This window comes from Mauremys mutica, chromosome 2, assembly GCF_020497125.1.
Source record: "Mauremys mutica isolate MM-2020 ecotype Southern chromosome 2, ASM2049712v1, whole genome shotgun sequence".
Lineage (NCBI taxonomy): Eukaryota > Metazoa > Chordata > Testudines > Geoemydidae > Mauremys > Mauremys mutica.
Genome location: NC_059073.1, coordinates 78,443,360 through 78,466,981, shown reverse-complemented (window position 1 = coordinate 78,466,981; position 23,622 = coordinate 78,443,360). Strand labels below are relative to the sequence as shown.

At 44.5% G+C, this 23,622-nt stretch overlaps 1 protein-coding gene across 2 annotated transcripts in view; it reads right to left on the bottom strand.

The window, feature by feature from the left end:
• Window positions 1-2,363: 2,363 nt before the first annotated feature.
• GAREM1 (GRB2 associated regulator of MAPK1 subtype 1) overlaps window positions 2,364-23,622 on the bottom strand; it is a 136,308-nt gene continuing 115,049 nt past the window's right edge. Inside the window, exons 5-6 of one of the 2 annotated variants that reach the window (XM_045007180.1) lie at window positions 14,395-14,561; window positions 2,364-3,936 (exon numbers count right to left, since the gene is read on the bottom strand). In XM_045007180.1, the coding sequence (XP_044863115.1) occupies window positions 3,027-3,936; window positions 14,395-14,561 (1,077 nt within the window). In that variant the 3' untranslated portion in view covers window positions 2,364-3,026. Of the gene's footprint in view, window positions 3,940-14,394; window positions 14,562-23,622 lie in introns of both variants that reach the window. The other variant, XM_045007179.1, reaches the window with a different exon arrangement.

Genomic DNA, 23,622 nt, shown 5'->3' with positions numbered 1-23,622 from the left:
CACTACAAAGTCTGGTACATGGGGGATTGGACCTTGGCCAGCATAATACAGCGTAGACACTGGCGCCCCAGGTTGGGACCCAGAGTTCAACAATTCTTAACCTGGGGTACAAATGAATGTAGATGCTCAAGCCCTAGGTTAACAAACCCAGGGTCTGCTAGCTCGAGTTCTACTAACCCTGGGCTTACATTGCAGCATAGACATACTCCTAGTGGCCTGTTCCATTTGAGAGTAGGCTGGTGTGGTATTGATGCATCAGAACCCAGCTTTCAAATTCCAGTATGCTATCGTCAGCAAAAACAGACCAACCGGCGAGGCAGAGACACAGCAATATGCATCCAGTTTGTACTCAAAGAAGCCCAGTTGCTATGTGCTTTTTAATGTCCTGAAACCCATCTCAGATGCCTGAATGTTATCAAGATTGCAACCCATCCAACCTTTTCCAAGAGTAACATGGGTACCAAACACACACATACTTTTAAGTGTAAAGTTTGAGCCTTCCAATGTTGAATATGTCCATGTGATTTAGTTAGGGCTAATAAATAGTAATTACATCCTACACAGCCCTACGGACAGACTAGCATTTAACTCTGAACAGTATTTGAGTTTATCCAATTTAGCTTTACTTGCACTTTAAAAATATAATTAGTAAATGTAAATGTTGAATAAATATTTTAAAACTCTACTGAACAGAAGCAACAAAAAGCAGCTAGGGAGTCATTGATTTGTTGTATCAATCTGCCATTTGTCAAATGTTACAATTATAAACTCTCCTTAGGGCACGGAATTTCTATATATTTTGGAAGCAGCAAAGAATCCTGTGGCACCTTATAGACTAACAGACGTTTTGCAGCATGAGCTTTCGTGGGTGAATACCCACTTCTTCGGATGCTTCGGATGCAAGTATATTTTGGGTTAGATGGATGTTTAGCACCCACCAAAATAGGGCCTTTGTCCCACACTGGGACTTCTGCATGCTACTGCAATGCAAAGAATAAACCTGCCTTTTGCACTAAGGCATTACCTGAGATTTGTCCAGGTCACAGGAACCATTTTGATTGTTTGTAGGTATTCCCCTTTTTGTGCCTCAGAGTGGTTGAGAAGACATATTAAATCAGTCTCTCAAGCTTTTGTCTGCTCTCTGCCTAGTCTCAGTGCTTCCACTATTCTCCCACCAATGGCAAAAGTTAATTTTCTGTGTGCCAAAAACATTCTCACCCCCTGCTCAGGCCGCTGTACCCCAGGGGAAGGAGCCAGAACGATGTTAAGGCACTGTAATGTCTCTGGGTCTGGCCATGGGTGAACCCCCCCTAGTGCAGGAATTGAGGAGGCTAGCCACAGGCTGTCTTTGAGGATCTCCTTGCAAATCCTGGCATAAGGGTGTGCAAAAGCAGGGCATAACAAGGCAGGCAGGTGTGGGCTACGCAGGGCAGCAGCAGCTCTGCTGCCCATAGGTAGACAGCGACAGGCTGCTGAGGGCTGCCTAAGTTACTGGCCAGGTTCACTCTGGCCCCCCAAGCAGCCCAGAATTGGAAGGGCTGAAAATGTGGCTGTAAGTCAGCTTATCCTCCCCAGATTCTCCTAGTTCTGTGCTGGGTCTTAGGGCTTGTCTTCACTATGGGCTAAATCAGCACTGCTGCATCGATTTAGTGGGTCTGGTGAAGACACGATAAGTCGATGGGAGAGCGCTCTCCTGTTGACTTAATCCACCTCAATTGGAGGTTGACACTGTGTTGACAGGAGAGCGTCTCCCACTGATATAGCATGGTATATACACCACATTAAGTCGATGTAAATTATGTAACTTACGTAATTTAACTAGTGTAACTTACAGCGACTTACAACATTAGTGTAGACAAGGCCTTAGAGAGACAGCACAGACTCTCACCCAGCGTATTTAATCCTCTCTCTACATTTCAGTGTCTGCACTGTTACAGGGAGTGAGTGTGCTTTTGTACCTCAGCAATGATTTAGTTCAAGGGGACTCTGTACAAGTGCGACTATCTGCCTGCATAGATCTCATTGCAGAGTCCGGATGGGTTCATGGAGCTCATCAGAACAGTAAGATTAATCAAATTGGGTTTCTTTCTCCTAGTGATGGGGACATGGAATGGCTGAATTAACAAAAGGCTCAACTTGCTACATGCCACATCGGGATCTGCCAAAGAAACATGTGAACTGATTTGGTGAAGTAAGCTGCCTTTCCCAGAAATAGGTCATACTAATAAGTGACTCACTTGATAACAAAGTACCTTTTGAAATCTACGGCTCATGAACTCTTCATTGGTTTATGGCAAGAACAGAATAGTTCAGAGTAGCAAACGTTTTTTCCCCCATGGTCAACCAGATAAGCAGGCTCTTTATTTTCAGGAACACTAAGCTTTATTTATTTATTTCATATATAAGTGTTTTACTCAGAAGCAGTAACATGGCAAATTTATCTAGGTAGTCATGAAGATATTTTTGTAAAATTATCCTGCAAAATATACTGTTTTAGTGGCATTTCAAAGGATGTTTTAAAACTCTTTAAAAAGTTCAGATACAATGTTAAAAATGGTATTTTATAGGTTTGATCATATCCTTTATTAACAGTAGAAAAGGAAAAACTAAGTCATGGCATGTTGCCAATAATCTGAACAGAAATAACCTCAGAAGAAATGCATTTTTTGCTGTTAACACAAAACTGTAAACTGGAGTTGTGTGTGGTCTTTCATATTCATTGTTCAGTAATAAATACTATGTCTTGACAGACTACATGAGTAAAAATTAATTCCCTTAACGTCCAGATTTAGCAGCTGCTGAATGTTCAGTGATGCACAAGGCACACCTCTATGGGTTCTCTACATTTTTATTGACATATAAAAATCTGTTCACCACTCTAAAACTTTATCTGCATAGTAAGAATTTCTTCCACTATTATTTACAGAAAGGGCTTTTAGTGCAAAAACAGGAAATGACGTACTAGCCCCAGCATTTCTAGCACGTCTCTCACACAGTTTCATTAAACATCAGTCAGAATCACTGAACTACATCTTCGGCCGCCAGCCATTAATGAACTGCAGTATTTTCTTAACCTGCAATTTGCTTAGCTTAAAGTCCTCAGAAAGGATCTCTTCTGTAAGCTGAACGAGTAAATTGCCATCAATCTTCTCTGTAACAAAGAATGATATGACATCTTCTGATAAACCAATAAACCTCAGAGATTTAGATACTTCCTCTATTGAGAGCCCAGAAAGGTCTGTAGGAGGTTGCCAGGGAGAGCCATCGCCACAAGACCTTGGTGCTAACTGAAGGTGGAAGGGAGACGAAAATGGGTAAGAAACAGAGAAAACGTTCTGCATGCCCTTTTTAACAGGATATTGATCTTCTGAGAGGTCTGGTGAACCAGTCTGAGATTCTTCCTCTGCACCGTCTATTTTCAGAGGCAGAGGACAAGTGTCTAGAACTGGCTTCTCATCGTTCGATTTTGGCGCACGAGGAGGTAAGGCAGGGCACGAAAGACTCTGCTTTGCATTGCTGACTGCCAGATTTTTCTCATCAGTGCATTCTAAAGAGTAGCTTGCTGACTTTGGACAACTGGAGATGGTGCTGCTGAACTCTGTTGTGGCCAACTGCGTGTACCCAGCGGGGAGTTCACACCCATCAAAGTCGAAAGTAAAAGAGGCTGGACAGTTTCTCTTTGGTGTGCCTGGAGTCTTCTGTCTTGGATAACTATAACTCCTGCTTGGATCCAGCAGAAAATCGTTCCTGTTTAAGCCTTCGGCAGCTCCAGAAAAATGGTTTGGCCAGGACAACCTAGAAGGCAGAGCTTCAGCTGAGGGGTTTCCAAAAGGCAGCTTGCTGTCAGGCTCTTTTGATTCGGTTTGCATCATGTTGCAAGGGTAGCAAGAAACAGGGGCACTCTCAGGTGGATTTGTCGTGTCACCTTCTGTGATGCTGCTTAAAAAACAAAGCAAAAAGATAATTAGTATGAAGAATGGTTAGTGTTTAAGCAATGTTGATATTTAACCATATAAATTAGGAGATCATAGAATACAGAATCATAGAATATCAGGGGTGGAAGGGACCTCGGGAGGTCATCTAGTCCAACCCCCTGCTCAAAGCAGGACCAATCCCCAACTAAATAATAAATAATAATAAATATATGGAGATATACCTAGCTCACAGAACTGGAAGGGACCCCAAAAGGTCATCGAGTCCAGCCCCCTGCCTTCACTAGCAGGACCAAACCAGATCATCCCAGCCAGAGCTTTGTTAAGCCTGACCTTAAAAACCTCTAAGGAAGGAGATTCCACCACCTCCCTAGGTAACCCATTCCAGTGCTTCACCACCCTCCTAGTGAAAAAGTTCGTCCCAACATCCACCTAAACCTCCCCAACTGCAACTTGAGACCATTATTCCTTGTTCTGTCATCTGCTACCACTGAGAACAGTCTAGATCCATCCTCTTTGGAACCCCCTTTCAGGTAGTTGAAAGCAGCTATCAAATCCCCCCTCATTCTTCTCTTCTGCAGACTAAACAATCCCAGTTTCCTCAGCCTTTCCTCATAAGTCATGTGCTCCATCCCCCTAATCATTTTTGTTGCCCACCGCTGGACTCTTTCCAATTTTTCCACGCCTTCTTGTAGTGTGGGGCCCAAAACTGGATACAGAACTCCAGATGACGCCTCACCAATGTTGAATAGAGGGGAATGATCACATCCCTCGATCTGCTGGCAATGCCCCTACTTATACAGCCCAAAACGCCATTAGCCTTCTTGGCAACAAGGGCACACTGTCGTCTCATATCCAGCTTCTCGTCCACTGTAATCCCAGGTCTTTTTCTGCAGAACTGCTGCCTAGCCGTTCGGTTCCTAGTTTGTAGCAGTGCATGGGATTCTTCCGTCCTAAGTGCAGGACTCTGCACTTGTCCTTGTTGAACCGCATCAGATTTCTTTTGTCCCAATCCTCCAATTTGTCTAGGTCTCATCTTATCCCTACCCTCCAGCGTATCTACCACTCCTCCCAGTTTCGTGTCATCTGCAAACCTGCTGAGAATGCAGTTCACACCATCCTCTAAATCATTAATGAAGATATTAAACAAAACTGGCCCCAGGACCGACCCTTGCGGCACTCCACTTGATACCGGCTGCCAACTAGGCATGGAGCTTGGCTAGCTCAGTTGGTAGAGCATCAGACTTTTAATCTGAGGGCCCAGGGTTCAAGTTCCTGGTCCAGCAGAGGGAACCTGTCCCCCAAAAGCTTCAGAATCCATTTCTGGGGGGATGGATAGCTCAGTGGTTTGAGTATTGGCCTGCTAAACCCAGGGCTATGAGTTCAATCCTTGCGGGGGCCACTTAGGGATCTGGGGCAAAAATCTGTCTGGAGATTGGTCCTGCTCTGAGCAGGGGGTTGGACTAGATGACCTCCTGAGGTCCCTTCCAACCCTGATATTCTATGATTCTCTGGAGCCACTGATCACTACCCATTGAGCTTGACAATCTAGCCAGCTTTCTATCCACGTAAATTATCTGATCCTGAGCTTAATTCACTAATTAGGACTATCCTTCCTAAAGTGCCCTTGAAAAGCCCACTCATCTACTTTAACTTGCTGGCAGTTATGAAAGAAAAACAATTGCTTGAGTCCTGCCACCTAATTGCTTGAGCCCCGGCACCTCTTTCATTACAAATTAAGCACTGGACAGGATTTGTGAAAGTCACTTCTGTGAGAAGTACACACCCAACCATACTTACACAACATAATACAGATCAAGTAAAACAATAGCAATAATAAAAGTTTGCTGCTATGTATAACCCATTTAAATGTGCAAGTAAGTTAGCTATGATGCCAACTGCCTCTTCTTTTCAAGGGCACTTTAGGAAGGATAGTCCTAATTAGTCAATTAAGCTCAGGATCAGATAATTTATATCCAAGAGTGCTGGAGGGATTTAAAAATTAAGGAGTAAAAGTTGCCTACTAAACTTTGTAATCTCCTATTAAAATCTGGTATATGACAGAGGACAAAAGAGTAGTAAATGTTTTAGCTATTTTTTTTAAATTATTCTTATTATTTTTTTAAGTGCTTGGGGTAATCCTAGGAGTGACAGACCAGTAAACCTTTCCCTTCAGTAGTAGGGAAACTGGAAAAGTTAAAATGAACAGAATTATTTACAAAATACCTCCATGTATAGCAGAGACAAACAAGCACAGTGGTGGAAAAAGTCATTTGAATTTTTCATACACTTAACTAGGTTTGGAAGGACTGGGTTTTTCATCAGAAAATGTGAGTAAATGTCAATTTCACCATGCACACACACACACGAAAAAATATTTCCACCAATAATAAGCATTTTTTTAACTATCCATCAATTTTGATACTTGAGAACTTAGAGGTTTATTTAAGCATATTTACTTTATATATTTTGACATGTAATGTTAACAATTTGTGTTTTAATGGTTATAAATAAGGCCCTACTTGAATAATCTTCAATCATGGCTGAGTTGTAGACAAGACATGGAAAACAGTGGAAAAGTGATAATGGACCTTTATTAATAGCTGTAATTTGGAAAAGCCAAGAAAATTTAAGAAAAATGTGCTGGAATGATACAATACTCCAGTATTATGTTATGCCTGCTAATTTTTTTTTTGATAACCAGACATTTTGCGGCAACTATATAACATTCATTCAAAAAAAAGAGTGAAGACTAAAAGTCTTAACACAATTGCTGTAGGCATTGAATGTTAGTGCAGTACTAATTGCACTCTCAAAATGTACACAAAGTTGGTGACTGTGCAAAGTAAGACAATTAAAATAAAAATGGTGGTAGAAGCCTAATATTTCAAGAATTGCAATTTCCACAATATTGCGAACGACATAGGGACTTAGTTATAAACCTCTACACCTCTTTGCATCCCACCATCTACTGTCATTGAATAATTATTGTGCAACACCCCTCCCCCTAATAATTTCCTTCAACTGTGAAAATTTAAGTTGATTAAAACTGAAAAAAATGCTTAAAAATAATCAGTATTATCTGCAGAAATTATAAAAAAAATAAAAATTGAATTCTGCCAAGCCTACATTTAACTTAGGGCTTGACTACACTTGCGAGTTAGAGCGCATTAAAGCAGCCCTGGGCGCCCTAATTCATGACGCGTCCACACTGGCAAGACATGTAGAGCTCCTGGACTCCGCGGCTGGAGCACTCCTGGTAATCCACCTCCATGAGAAGCATAACGCTTGCTGCGCCCTGGCTGGAGCACCGCGGCGCCAGTGTGGACACCCTGGTCTATTAATGTGCTCTGATCGGCCTCCAGAAGTGTCTCACAATGCCTGTTCTAGTCACTCTGGTCATCACTTTGAACTCTACTGCCCTGCCGTCATTGCAGTTGTTAAAGTGAAAGAGCTGCGGTATGCCTATCGCAAACCGTGCGAGGCAAACAGCTGATCCGGTGCTGCTCCCACGACCTGCCATTTCTACAAAGAGCTGGACGTGATACTTGGGGGCGAACCCACCTCCACTCCAAAGACCACCATGGACACTTCAGAGCCCAGTTCAACAAGGCAGGAGGAGGAAAGCAGGAGCGAGGATGCTGAGGAGGAGGGATGCATGCAGCCAGGAGCATGCAGCCAGGAGCTGTTTTCAAGCCAGGAGGAACGTAGCCAGTCGCAGCAGACGGTGCTTGGGGAAGGACAAACACCAGAGGAGGTGCCCGGTAAGCGGCTTTTATTTTGGGAATGAAGTTGTTTGGTGTGGGCTCTTGAGGTGAGGAGGATTAGGGCTGCATGAATGCCTAGATGCTGAATAGGGCGTTGATGTGCTCTTTCACATCGTGGTAATCGGCCTCAGTGATCTCTTCAAAGGTCTCATGCAGAAGCTGGGAAATCCACTTGCGCAGGTTCCTTGACAGAGCTACTGTGTTCCTTGTTCCAGTAAGGCTAACATGTCCGCACCACTGTGCCGTGATGGGCGGGGGGACCATTGCTGCACATGGGCCAGGGCGGAAGCCACATTGTAGTAGAAGACTACTCCCTTGCTTCCCAGGTCACCCTCAGCAGCGAGATTTCTTCCAGGACAAACTCCTGTGGAAAATGTAGGGACAGTGTTCAGCTTCCAGGTGCTGAACCTCCGAGGTCCATGCCTGAGTGAATCTTTCACCCTTCCCATCACAAATGTTATGGAGGGTACAGCACACGGATATAACCGTGGGGACGTGGTCATCAGCCAGGTCCAGCTTTCCATGCAGACAGCACCAGCGGCCCTTTAAACAGCCAAAAGCACACTCCACTGTCATTCTGCACAGACTCAGACTGTTGTTGAACCGCTCCTTGCTGCTGTCAAGGCTCCTTGTGTAGGGTTTCATGAGCCAAGGCATTAAAGGGTAAGCAGGGTCTCCAAGGATTGCAATAGGCATTTCGACTTCCCTTACGGTGATCTGGTCTGGGAAGAAAGTGCCGGCTTGCAGCTTCCTGAACAGGCCTGTGTTCCGAAAGATGCGTGAATCATGCACCTTTCTGGACCAGCCTGCGTTAATGTAAATGAAATGCCCAGGATGATCCCCAAGCACCTGGAGAACCACAGAGAAATACCCCTTCCGATTAACATACTTGGAGGCCAGGTGGGCTGGTGCCAGAATTGGAATATGCGTCCCATCTATCGCCTTTCCACAGTTAGGGAAACCCATTGGTGCAAAGCCAGCCACAATGTCATGCACGTTACCCAGAGTCACAGTTCTTCTGAGCAGGATGCAATTAATGGCCCTGCAAACTTGCATCAACACAATTCCAACGGTCGACTTTCCCACTCCAAACCAGTTAGTGACCGATCGCTAGCTGTCTGGAGTTGTTGGCTTCCAGACTGCAATAGCCACCCGCTTCTCCACCGGCAAGGCAGCTCTCAAACTCGTGTGCTTGCGCCACAGGGTGGGGGCAAGCTCATCATACAGTCCCATGAAAGTGGCTCTTCTCATCCGAAAGCTCTGCAGCCACTGCTCGTCATCCCAGACTTGCATGACGATGTGATCCCACCACTCAGTGCTTGTTTCCCGAGCCCAGAAGCGATGTTCCACGGTGGTTAGCATGTCCGTGAATGCCACAAGCAATCTCGCATCGTATGCGTTATGTGAGTCGACATCATCCTCAGACTCCTCAGTTTGTAGCTTAAGGAGTAACTCATGATGTGCTGGCGAGACCCATCAGCATATTCCTCAGCAGTTCAGGATCATTCCCCCGATCAAAAGGGAAGGCAGAGTGTGCAGTACAAAAAAGGTTGAAAAATGGTGCCAAATGTGGATGGAAGCACAGGGATTGTGGGGATGCGAAGCGATGCATCATGGGGCATTGGGACAGAACCCAGAATGCCCCACACCCTCCCCTCCCCCTTCCCACGAGTCTCAGTGCCAGAATGGGAAGAGGTGCTCTGTGGGATAGCTGCCCATAATGCACTGCTCCTAATGCCACTGCAAGTGCTGCAAATGTGGCCACACCAGTGCGCTTGCAGCTGACAGTGTGAACACACTGCAGCGCTTTCCCTGCTGTGGTCTCTGAGGGCTGGTTTAACTCCCAACGCTCTACATCTGCAAGTGTAGCCATGCCCTTAGGCTGTCTCTAAATTGCAAGCTAGGGGTGTGATTCCCCTGCTCATGTACAGACTCGCCCTAACTCTCATCGAGCTAGTGCGAGCATAAATAGCAACGTAGCCGCGGTAGCAAGGGTAGTGGCAGCTGAAGCATGGCCGAGTACATACCCATTGGGCTCAGCTTGATGAGAGCTAGCACGAGTATGTGTGCACAGGCAGGGGAATTCTGTGTAGACAAAGCTTAACAATCCAACAATGGATAACACAGGAAAGATACTTGGGCATCTCTGTGTGACAGCTCAATGGAAACCTCTGCTCAGTGTGCAGCAGTGGTCAAAATGAAAAAAAAAAGAAAAAGAAAAGTTAGTCTGTATAAGGCATGAGATGGAAAACAGTGCAAATACTATGATATTCTATAATGGTACCGAGTGCGGAGAGGGGCTGCAGACAGCCAGCTGTGCTCACTGATTCAGAACCATGCCACCCCAGCACACGTTATAGCTGCACAGGGGCAGCCTAACTCAAGGCTTGGCTACACTGGAGAGTTGCAGCGCTGGTGGAGGCTTTACAGCGCTGCAACTTAGTAACTCTCCACACCTGCAAGGCACATCCAGCGCTGCAACTCCCTGGCTGCAGCGCTGGCTGTACACCTGGTCTGCTTGGGGTATAACGAGTGCAGCGCTGGTGATGCAGCGCTGCTCGTCAAATGTGGCCACACACCAGCGCTGTTATTGGCCTCCAGGGTATTAGGAGATATCCCAGAATGCTTTTAACTAAATTACTCTTTGTTTTGTCATGATGCCTCTCTTTGTTTTGTTGTGAACTCGGGGCTCGGGAGCTGCTTATCTAAAAAACAAACACAGCTCTTGTTTGCTGTGATCAATCTGTAACTGACTGTGAACAATCAATTGAGATAACCCACTACCTTGCTGTGAATGAGGCAGGCAGGGGGATGAGTGTTTGCTTGAGGAGAGAAACAGCGGGGAGAGGGGGAGAAAGGGAGTCCGTTGGAGCAGCTGCTTATCTGGTCTGCAGGCTGTTTGCAGTTAAGAGTAAATGAGGGGTTGAGGAAATTTTCAGATTTTGCAAGGCAGGGAGCTGAAGTGTCGGCTCCAAAAATCCACTCTCTCTCTCTCCCCCCCGCTCCCTGTCACACTCCACCCCACCCCCCTCTTTTGAAAAGCACGTTGCTGCCACTTGAACGCTGGGATAGCTGCCCATAATGCACCACTCCCACAGCGCTGCAAATGCTGCAAATGTGGCCACACTGCAGCGCTGGTAGCTGTGAGTGTGGCCACACACCAGCGCTTTCCCTACACAGCTGTACAAACACAGCTGTAACTCCCAGTGCTGCACATCTGCAAGTGTAGCCAAGCCCTTACACCAGTGGAGGATCAGACCTAGCAGAGCTCCTCTCCAATGCACCTCCTCCCGCTCCCTATTCTGCCTCCGACACCCTCCACCACCCTTCTCTGTGCACTATGCATAAGCGGGAGACAGCTAGTGTAGGTGGCAGGTTTATGACAGAAGAGAGCACTCCTGCACATGAAGGTCATTCTCCACTGTTCATCTCCTACTACTTTACTGGCATTTGGGGCCACTTAGACTGCGCAAAAGGGCCTTGGCAGACTAGAGAATCCAGCTCGAGGCCCATCTAGTTTACGAGGGTAGTTAGTAAGAGAGGACATCATAGGGGTGTACAAAATGAACACGATAGAGAAAATAAATTGGTTGCTCCTGTTTATCTTCTGCCACAATACAAGAACAAGGAAGTATTTAATGACATCTTTTAAAAATGTAAATGATAAAGATCAATAAAAGGAAATACTTTTGAAGATGCTTATTGACACCCCCTCCCATCCGCCACAAACAGCCCTACTGGAACTCAGTGCTGCAGGATTTAGAGGAGGCAGGGGATCTAGTAGGGCTTAGGAAGAGATCACTAGACGTTTATATGAACAGTGAGAACGTTCAGTTACATTGAACAGGGTACATAAACCTTCATGCTTAAAGGCATATGCTGACCTCTAACAAGGGAAGTCTAGGAAACCAATAGGCAAGCTATTCCATAATCTACCTACTACATACTTCCCAACAGTGGGACTGCCCCACTGGTCTGAGTTAGCACGGTAATTCCAACATAAATTAGCTTCATAGTTTACTACTGGCATCTAAGGAGTCCAGTGGCACCTTAAAGACTAACAGATCTGTCTTCACGAACAAGGTCAGCTCCCAGACTGCCGCACTGGGCAGCACAGTATGGGGAGGAGGTGACTAGCCCTCTGTGGAGCAAGAATTGGTTTGGGACTATTTAGAAAAACTGGATGAGCACAAGTCCATGGGACCGGATGCACTGCATCCGACGGTGCTACAGGAGTTAGCGAATGTGATTGCAGAGCCATTGGCCATTATCTTTGAAAACTCATGGCCATCGGCGGGAGGTCCCGGAGGACTGGAAAAAAGCTAATGTAGTGCCCATCTTTCAAAAAGGGAAGGAGGAGGATGTGGGGAACTACAGGCCAGTCAGCCTCACCTCAGTCCCTGGAAAAATCATGGAGCAGGTCCTCAAGGAATCAATTCTGAAGCACTTGCAGGAGAGGAAAGTGATCAGGAACAGTCAGCATGGATTCACCAAGGGCAAGTCATGCCTGACTAACCTAATTGCCGTCTATGACAAGATAACTGGCTCTGCGGATGAGGTGAAAGCAGTGGATGTGTTATTCCTTGACTTTAGCAAAGCTTTTGATACAGTCTCCCACAGTATTCTTGCCGGAAAGTTAAAGTAGTATGGGCTGGATGAATGGACTATAAGGTAGATAGAAAGCTGGCTAGATTGTCGGGCTCAACGGATAGTGATCAATGGCTCCATGTCTAGTTGGCAGCTGGTGTCAAGCGGAGTGCCCCAAGGGTCGGTCCTGGGGCTGGTTTTGTTCAATATCTTCAATAATGATCTCGAGGAAGGCGTGGATTGCACCCTCGGCAAGTTTGCAGTTTACACTAAACTGGGAGGAGTGATAGATACGCTGGAGGGCAGGAATAGGATACAGAAAAGAAACCTGAAGAGGTTCAACAAGGACAAGTGCAGAGTCCTGCACTTAGGATGGAAGAATCCCATTCACTGTTACAAACTAGGGACTGAATGGCTAGGAAGCAGTTCTGCAGAAAAGGACCTAGAGGTTACAGTGGACGAGAAGCTGGATATGAGTCAACAGTGTGCTCTTGTTGCCAAGAAGGCTAACGGCATTTTGGGCTGTATAAGTAGGGGCACTGCCAGTAGATCCAGGGACATGATCATTCCCGTCTATTCGACATTGGTGAGGCCTCATCTGGAGTACTGTGTCCAGTTTTGGGCCCCACACTACAAGAAGGCGTGGAAAAATTGGAAAGAGTCCAGCGGAGGGCAACAAAAATGATTAGGGGGATGGAGCACATGACTTATGAGGAAAGGCTGAGGGAACTGGGATCGTTTAGTCTGCAGAAGAGAGGGGGGATTTGATAGCTGCTTTCAACTACCTGAAAGGGGGTTCCAAAGAGGATGGATCTAGACCGTTCTCAGTGGTAGCAGATGACAGAACAAGGAGTAATGGTCTCAAGTTGCAGTAGGGGAGGTTTAGGTTGGATATTTGGAAAGACGTTTTCACTAGGAGGGTGGTGAAGCACTGGAATGGGTTACCTAGGGGGTGGTGGAATCTCCTTCCTTAGAGGTTTTTAAGGTCAGGTTTGACAAAGCCCTGGCCGGGATGATTTAGTTGGGAATTGGTCCCGCTTTGAGCAGGGGGTTGGACTAGATGACGTCCTGAGGTCCCTTCCAACTCTGATATTCTATGATTTGGGCATAAGCTTTTGTGGGTAAAAAAAAGTGTTTTTTTTTACCCACAAAAGCTTATGCCCAAATAAATCTGTTAGTCTTTAAGGTGCCACCGACTCCTTGTTGTTTTTGTAGATAAAGACTAACCCCGCTACTCCCAATACTTGATGCCTGCATCTAAATAAATATATTTCAATGAAAATGTTTAAGAGCAATGTATAAAGCATGGGTGATGACAAAAATGTTGCTAGGATATTTAATAAGATTTTGCACAGAGTTAAGGTTGCACATACAAGCTAACTTTAGTATTTTGGGGCTTGCATGTTTACCCCCCGGTGTTAACATTCTCTTCATAGATTTTGTTTTAAAATTAAGTGTTATACAGAATTGTATATGATTCCCCTTGAAATTTAGGATAGATTTTCTATCTCATACCCTGCACACCTATGGTAATATATGTAAGTAGTAATTTTCATGTATTGTATAATAAATTAATAGTTTCTGCTTATGTGAGTTTGCTTTGCCTTGAGTATTTTAAAAAAGAGCTACTTCACCAAGGCCTTGGCTACACTGGCACTTTACAGCGCTGCAACTTTCTCGCTCAGGGGTGTGAAAAAACACCCCCCTGAGCGCAGCAAGTTACAGCGCTGTAAAGCGCCAGTGTAAACAGTGCCCCAGCGCTGCTCCCAGCGCTGTAAACTAATCCCCTCGTGGAGGTGGAGTACGTGTAGCGCTGGGAGACCTCTCTCCCAGCGCTGGGAAACCTCTCTCCCAGCGCTGGTGCCGCGACCACACTCGCACTTCAAAGCGCTCCCGCGGCAGCGCTTTGGAGTTTCGAGTGTAGCCAAGCCCCAAGTTAACCCCTAACAGGAAGCAGTGACACCAACCTGCATCATATGTTAACAGAAAACTTTAAAAAAAAACATTCATCAGGCTAGTTTCAGAATAGTTAAAAATGTACACATTCATAGACAAACAGTATTTCCCTATAGAGGGAAATATTTGGATTTCATAGCTCAAATACATACATGTTGTGCAATCCTGAAGAATAGTAAGACAGCGTAGGGCTAGGAGAACGAGTCTGTTGCCGTGCTGGTTTGATTGTGCGAGGAGGAATGGAAGGACTGGTGGACAAGGGCTTTGAACTTCGTGGTGGAACAGGTGGAGCATTGAGGAGCCTGCATTCCTCTCTTACCTATATTAGAAAAGAACATTTAGCAAATAGCTTGAGAACCCAAGTAACAACATTCTGCACCAGATGTAAGTTCAGTTTCTACCTTGGAAGGAAATAATAAAAAGGAAGGAGAAGAAAATGCTAGTGGTAAACAATACTTTATCGCCATATATGTGTCTGTCTTAAGTACCCGCTAGAGGAGACAAAAGCTTACAAAAAGTTTGCAACCAGGAGGTCTTATTACTGGCAAAGTAAAGTTACTAGTGTATGTTTTTATGTACTTTTATTTCACTAGTTTTACATCTGTTCATTCAAAAGAATGAAGATTGGAATTGTTTAAAGGAAACTAAGCAGTGTAGAAGGTTAGACTGACCATTTCAGGTACTGTATGTGCTGTAGGGGAATGAGACATTTGAACAAATCTGTTTGCTAATGGAATTTAGTTAGTTGTAGTGATCCCTCCTAAGACAGAAAGTGACAATATCTAAAGAGTATCAGAGGGGTAGCCGTGTTTGCTGCTTTTACAGACCCAGACTAAGAGTCCTGTGGCACCTTATAGACTAACCGACGTATTGGAGCATGAGCTTTCGTGGGTGAATACCCACTTCGTTGGATGCATGCACCCACGAAAGCTCATGCTCCAAAACGTCTGTTAGTCTATAAGGTGCCACAGGAATCTTTGCTGCTACTGCTTATGTATGCCATATGTACCATAGGATACATTTGATAACACTCCAGAGCAGATGCAGTAGCACTGCAGAACTGAAAGACTAGTTGGGATATCTGACTTTATTCTGGTTGCCATTTTCACTTTTTGCTGCTGTCTTGCATTCTTGCTCTTGTGGTTTTGATGGAAAATAAGTGTAAGTGTAAGTTCTTTGTGCCAGCCAGCAGAGGGCACATGGTAACCAGTCCTGCCTTCCCTGCCATCCTTAACCACTAAAGTACAAACACCTTCAGTTAGGCTGACCTACAATTTAGGAAGTCCGTTTCTACTTCTACTACCAGATCTGCTATAGAAGCTCAGGGGAACTGACAAGGCAACTGAACTGAATACACCTTTGTTCTCAGTCTTCATTAATTCTGCTGAAAGAGGGTTTAGGTTTATCAAACAATACACATCTTTACAGGTCTATTATAGATTAGGTCTGACAGTGAGTTCTATGATTTTAGCTCTGCGGAAATCCAGATGTACTTTAGAAGCCAAGCACTGAAAGAATTATTGTAACCTCTAAAAGTGACCCATTACACCACATTACATGTAAATTAGCAAATGGCCTTAATTATTTTTCCTTCTATTTGTGGTGTAAAGTAAAAATGGACTCAAGCCTCCAAGCTCAAAAAGGGAGTTAGATATACTCCAGCATTTGGGGGGAGGAGGGGTGAGAAGAGAGAGAGAGGAAAAAAAATTCAGCGAGCAAGACCACCAGCATCATATGCAACACAAATGGGTTAATGTATGAGGGCAAAGGAACCTGATAAAATACAAACTCATTCTGTTAGGTTGGATTTTGAGCAAAAGAAATATCTCCATCTCCCACCATATTTCCAGCTTACTCTTATATCACAGCTACAGTCAAGGCAGTGGCCCAATTGTCATAATCAGAGCAGTTTTCATCATACTTGACTACTGGTGCATTATTGTAATTATTCTTCCTTTATCAAAGTTTCAGTTTTGGCCCATTTCTAGTTAGAAGAACTTTCCTCATAGAATGGACCAACGGGCTAAGGACCCGACTCAAACCCTTTTGAAGGAGAGTAATTTTAGTCACATGACTAGTTGCACTGAATAAATTTACTCAGAGTAAAAGTTACTCATACATATTTGTAATGACCCCACCACAGGTAAAAATCAGGCCCTTCATATACTGCATCCAGCCTTATGTTAAATATGTAATGGAGCAAAGGAAATTCTCATTTTAGGGGGAAATTGTATGTTTAAATCTAAGAACACTGAAGAACTAATAGCTTGGCAACACTGCAACATGCAATTAGCCTTTAAAGTGATCTAATTTATTTAAAAAAAATAAATGTGGAAACTTTTGCAACTTACTTCAATGCTTCTCCAAATGCAATAACCCATTTAATACTTATGTTAAAAAGGAAATCAGGGACTGGGATATTTCAGTACATTCCTTTCTCAAATCAGAGCAAGTTAAAATTACAGGAAATGCCCAACAGCACAAAATGCTGAAATAAATGTGGCTCTAAGGGCTCCTATTTGCTCTCTCGCTAAAAGACTGGAATCAATTTTACTTATGTTTGTTATTGAATTCAGGCATAAAATTCTGGAACCATTTTAGTACTGTGCCCCCCAAGAATGCCTAGGGACTTAAAAAAATGAAGCCAGACTAAGCAAAGCGAATATGGCGTGCTCTGCAACATGCCCTTAGGGTCAGAGAGAGACCGTTCAGGGCAGCTCATTGTATGCACGGAGCAGGCAAGGGATTTTTTTTTTTTTTTACTTGAAAGAATAAGAGATATTGGCACAATTAATTACACTTACTACCTATCACCTTGTCCTCCTGTGTTTAATTCAGGATAAGGCCACAGGAAGTCACATCCTCACATTCCATCTCAATTACATTAAAACAATGTAATATCAGGCTGTTAAGACCGAGACCCCGTCCTAATAGCACCCACCATCATCAGATAAAGAAATGGATCTTAAGATGGTTAAAGACGACTTAGTTTGATAACATCCTGTCTGGCAAGAAATCACTTATCAATAGTTGTGGTTGTGAAATCCTCATTTCTTTACTGTTTTGTCATTATGGTCCCTACTTCCCTATTGTTTGCCGGTATGATCTCTGTCTGGTTCTTTGATTGTTTCCGTCTGTTACATAACTTTGCTAGGTGTAAATTAATTAAGCTGGTGAGGTATAATTGGTTAGAGAATTTTGTTAGGATTGGTTAGTAAAATTTTAGTAAAATAATTGGTTATGGTATAGCTAAGCAGGATTCAAGTTTCACTATATAAACTGGGGTCCAAGAAGGAGACCAGCAGAGAAGGAACAGAAGAATAATAAGAAGGAAAGACCTGGAGGAACTCACCTCCAAGACACAGCCTAAGATTAGAGCGGTTAAAAATCCTCTGCATGACCGTGACCAGAATCCAGATGAGACTGACCTTGCCTAGCCAACAGGGAAAGTTCACCTGCTTGATCAGGACTGGTGAGCACAGCATTGTAGGCTTAGCATGTGTATTCTGCTTGGTAATTGTCAGTAAATAGAGGATAAGAGTATTACTGTGTAAGGCTCTTCCACTGGTAAAAGGTCCTGCAAACCCATAGAAAATTACGCCCTGAGCCCTAGGAATTGGGTAAGTGCAGGTACTTAAACTGACAGGGTTATGCTTGAGCCCTAGGAACTGGGTAAAGGTGGGTGCCCTAGAGAGAGAGAGAGAGAGAGAGAGTGTGTAACAGAATTTTGTGCGGGGAAACAGTTTGTTCTATCAGGTCTGGCTCCCCTCACTGTCACCACAGAACCTTTGGGATTCTTCAAGATCCAGACTGGGGACATCCTGCCCTTCCTCACCAAAGATCACTCTCAGATCACTATCAGTGCTGAGATCAGCATCTGTCCTGCAGTCAGGACAGAGGCGCTGGGACCAGGGCCTACTGGCCACCAATGCCCTATCTCTGTGTTTTGTGGCCTCCTTGGAATTCGTGGGATGCTCCTTGGTCCCTGAGGTCCTGCTCTTTGACCAGTTTCAGAGCAAGATCACCAGTCTGTTCCCTGTGCTCCTACGGGGCTCTTCTGTCCAGATCCTGTGGAACAAAAACAAGATCCCTTGTTGACACAGCAAACTGCCTCCTTGTATCACGCTGGAATCTTCCTCTCCCTTGGTGCCTGCGGACATTAAGGTATATCAGGACCTCCTGAAGCGCATGACTGCTACACTGGGTCAGAATTCCTCCAGGAGAATATGCATAAGCTCCTGGATAGTCTCCAAGCATCAGCTCCAGGGAGAGTAGCCCTCTCAATAGATAAGGCTCTCCTGGAGCCTGAAAAGGCCTTCTGATAGACTCCTAATTTGTTTCCTCTACAGCAAAGCATTTGGAGAAATGATATTCATTCCCACACAAGAGTTTGTTTCTATTCCCACCTGCCCCTTACTCTCAGCTGGAGACTGAAGCAAATGACAGGGCTCAGCCGGGAACGTATATATCTACAACCAAAGACAGAGTCCAAGAGGACAAACTTGATGGGAAGAAAGATTTATACTGTCTCTTCCCTGCAGATGTGCATCACAAACCTGCAAGCATTGCTCTCCAAACATGACTTTGTTAATTGATGGTAATGTCTAAGTTCATGGACAAGTTGCCAGAATCCTCCAGGGAAGAATTCAAAGCATTCATTTCAGCAGGCTGTTTAGTGGCCAAAACTTATTGCAGGCAATCCTGGACACAGTGGATGCCTCAGCCAGGATTACGGTATCGGCTGCAACCATCAAGAGGGTCTTATGGCTACAGAACTCAGGCGTTGCATCCGATGTGCAACAGACCACTGAGGATTTACCATTTGATGGCTGGGTTTTGTTTTCAGAAAAGAACAAGGAAACCACGCAATTGTTTAAAGACTCCAGAACGACTTTGCGTGCTTTGGGAGTATATATTTCAGCCATGTGGAGACGTCCCTAAAAGTGGTCAGCAGCCACAACAACAATACTGCTTGAAAATTCCGCTCTACAAATTCAAATGCATTTCTGACAACTGAACGATTCAGGAGATTTGCGGTGTATGTCTGGAGCTGCAGTCCCAACACTCAAGCACAGACTGGGTGTACCTGAGGTTTTTAGGTCATATGGCTGCATGCACACAAGTAATCTAATATGCCAGGCTGCACCTTTGTCCTCTTCAAACATGGCTGAAGTCGCTCTATCGTCAGCACCATCATCCCCTGGACAGACTGGTCTGTCTTCCTCTGCCAATCCTGAATTCCTTACAGGGCTGGATGGTTCAGGACAATGTGTGCCAGGGCAATCCCTCTGCTCAGTCTCCACTGACCAGAATTATAGTAATTGATTTCTCCTTAATAGGTTGGGCAGTGCATCTGGAGTCACAGAAGGTTGAAGGCCTGTGGTCAGAACAGGAAGCTTCTCTACCGATGAGTGTCCTGGAGCTTTGTGCCATCTACAATGCTTTTCAGACCGTTCAAGATCACATCAAATCCTTAGCAGTTCTGATACTCACTAACAATATCACCGCAATGTATTATGTGAACAGGCAGGGGAAGCACACTCTAATATGCTTTGTCAGGAGGCAATCAGGTTCTGGCAGTTTTGCATCAGGGGAACCTTTCCCCCCATGGCTTATCACTTGCACGGGATCTACAATCACCTGCTGGATCACCTTGGCAGGAATTTCTCCTCTCTTAAGTCCAGCATCCTGTGGTCCATCTTTCCAGTTTGGGGCATCCTGTGTGCTATGAGCAAAAACAAGAAAAGCCAGCTGTTGCAGGTCTCAGTCTAGCCTCCTTGGCCACCGCTTTTCAGCTGAGCTGGGAAACAGCACTCTTGTATGCCTTTTCTCCTATTCCAATCATGGACTGTGTCATGCTTATTGCTCCAACATGGCTGAGAGAAGGTTGGTTTTCTGACATCCTCACACTACCGATCCGGCCTCCCATATTCCTTCCTCTTCACCCCGACCTCCTGACTCATATCACGGTCAGGTTTTGTTCCCAACATCCCTGCATCTCACAGTGTGGATGCTGCATGGTTAGATGAGGAAGAGGTGACCTGGCAAGTCTTGCTTAACAATAGGAAGCCCTCCACCAGGGCAACCTATGTGGCCAAGTGGAAGCAGTTCACAGTATGGGCAATAGCTGGGGGAGTGCAACCAACATGGGCTTGTATCCAGGACATCTTGGAGTATCTGATACACTTTCAATCTTCTGGCTTCATGCTGAGTTCATTGAAAGTCTACCTGGCAGCAATTTCGGCATTTCATCCACCTATCCATGGGAAGTGTGTGCTTTCAAACCCACTGGGAGTGAGGTTCTTGAAAGAAGTCATTCATCTCCACTCATCGGTTACAGAGCTGGTTACTTTGTGGGACCTTAAAACTGTTTTAGCAGCTCTTATGGGACCTGTGTTCAAGCCTTTGGCAACTTCTTCTTTCTCCCTTCTATGTCAGCAAATGGCCTTCCTTGTGGCGATATCTGCCAGGAGAGTATGCGAGTTACAGGCTTTGATGGCAGAGCCTCCTTACATGTGATTTTCCAAAGATAAATTGACCCTGCGGCTGCACCCTAAGTTTTTATCTAAGGTAGTTTCCCAGTTTCATTTGAACCAAGTTATATATTTACCAGTGTTCTTCCCTAAGATGCATTCAACCCCAGAGGAGCACTGTCTCCACATTTTGTAAGTCAGGCAATGTCTAGTATTTTATCTGGACAGAACTAAACCTTTCTGTTCTTCACTGCATCTGTTTGTTTTATATGAGGACCTAATGAAGCAGTCTCTCCACAGTCAATCTCCAGGTGGGATAACTTCCTGTATCACGACAGATATGAAGTAGTCCACAAGTGGTACGAGCTCATTCCACAAGAGCTCAGGCGAAGTCAATGGCACATCTAAATGACACTTCTATATTGGACATTTGCAGGGAAGCCAGTTGATCCTTTGAGCATACGTCTGAAAACCATTGTGTCATTACAGCATTGTGTCGAGACCAGATGCAAACTTTGGGAAAGCAACATTGCAGTCTTTCCTAAAATAGACACCTCCTGCAAATACTGCTTTCAAGTCACCTACATAAAACATGCGGCTGTATCTATTCGAAGAAGAAAAACGGTTAACCACCTGTAACTGCTGCTGTTCAAGACGCGATGCAGACATGCATTCCACTACCACCCGCCATCCCCCCTGCATCAGAGTCTGAACTTCTAACATTTGGTGTGAAGTAACTGAAGGGGTCAGAACAGCAGCACTTTTATATGACCAAGGAAGGGGCTAAGGCCTCAGAGCATGAGCGCGATTGCCCCTATGGGCACTGCTCGGCAAAGTTCTCCAGTTCTGATGCCTGTGGTACATGTCTGCATCAAATCTAGAAGAACAACAGTTAGAGGTAGGTAACTGTTTTTTATTCTTTCATTTCTAAAAATGGATGATCTTTTAGCTATTGGTCAACAGAGCTGGTCAAATTAGTTAGTGGTATATGTTTGCTTTGCCAGGGTTAGAAAAAATAGCTTGTTTAAAATCAGTTCTTGAAGAGTCTTTGGGAATCCCATACTTCACTATTTCAGATCCTCCACCCTCTAACACGCCAGACCCCATGCTGTAGACGTTTTGGAGTCCATTGATGATTCCTGAATAAGGATGCTTTTATTATGTTATTAACCAATTGTAGTTGATAAAGTAATAATACTTGATCATTTTGGTCATTTTGCTGTGATATTAACTTATAACATCGGATACAGAAATTATAAGTGAGATTAACACATGCAGCAACTTACACACATTCCACAAAGTCTAAACCCAGTTTTTAATTCTAATATCTATTTTCACAATACTAAGGCATGGGTGAGCCAGACTGGTTCCAGCTACATGTGTCATTGTTCAGGTGAGACTTAGGGCCTTGGCACCTGGTCTGCCAGAGTCACAGCCTTCAGCCATTGTAACCACGTGGGGTAAAATTTTCAGAAGCAGCTAAGTGACAGGAGCTTCTGAAAAATGTGTCCATGATACAGAATACATCTCGCCTACAGTTTTAAAAGTAGAAAAAAATTCATGGCTAAAAATCAAACAAACAGGGTTCTCCACTTAAAACCTCAGCTTTTCCTAAATATATTTTTTCAATGTTTTTTGTTTACATGAACTTGACTCTTCCAGTATACCCCATGCTGCACATGCTTAAAAAAATAAACACACCAGAGAATCCACCCAGCATTAAGTCTCTTAGGAGTGACTTGACTTCCTATTTATTTTCACTATTAAAATTTTTCTAATACAGAACACATTACATTGTTTTCACATAAGATTAAAATCTTTTGATAATCTTGTAGATGAGAAAAAAGGTCAAATTTCTAAAATAGTTAAGTGTCCCACAAACCATTTTTTCCCCCTTTTTAATGTATTGTGGCAAATTGCCAGCACTATTATGATGGGTCCCACGCTTTCTCCTCTTATGGGGGGTTCAGGGCTCCGTTTCTCATCCCTGAACTGGGGTATCAACTGTCCCAGAAAAGGGGAGTGGAGAGGGAGGGACCCAGGCCCACCCTCTACTCTGGGTCCCTGCCCAGGGGCCCTAGGGATAGCAGTAAACCACTTGAACTAGCGAGTCCTTCCCCTGGGCTACTTCCCTCTCCGGCCCTTCAGCTTGTGGGGGCTTCCTGCCCTCTCTCCACTTGGGCCAAGTTTTTCCCAACCCCTTGTGTCTGTAGAGTCCCTCTGCTCTGCACAAGCCAGGTTTCCCTTTACCTAGGGCAGGGATAGGCAACTTATGGCACGGGTGCCGAAGATGGCACATGAGCTGATTTTCAGTGGCACTCACACTGCCCAGGTCCTGACCACCAGTTCCAGGGGCTCTGCATTTTAATTTAATTTTAAATGAAACTTCTTAAACATTTTAAAAACCTTATTTACTTTACATACAACAATAGTTTAGTTATATATTACAGACTTATAGAAAGAGACCTTCTAAAAACTTAAAATGTATTACTGGCACACGGAACCTTAAATTAGAGTGAATAAATGAAATCTCGGCACACCACTTCCGAAAGGTTGCCGACTCCTGACCTAGAGTCTTGGTCTTCTGGCCCGCCACAGCACTTCTCCAAACTGCTCTCCTCCAAACTGCTCTCCGTTCCAACACCAAACCACTCTGCTTCAACTCCTCCAACTGTCTGATTGAAGCGGGGTTTTTTTTAATCAGGTGACTGGCTTCAGGTGCTCTAATTGGATTAATTGGTTTCAGGTGCTCTAATTAATCTGTAGCAGTCTCTCTTCCCTCTACAGGGAATACGGCTCTCATCATCCTGGGGCTTACATAGCTCCCATCTATCACTCTCCTGCTGCCCTCTGGCCATGCTATATTACAGTATATTTTAAATGTTTTGTATGCAGAAGTACAAGCAT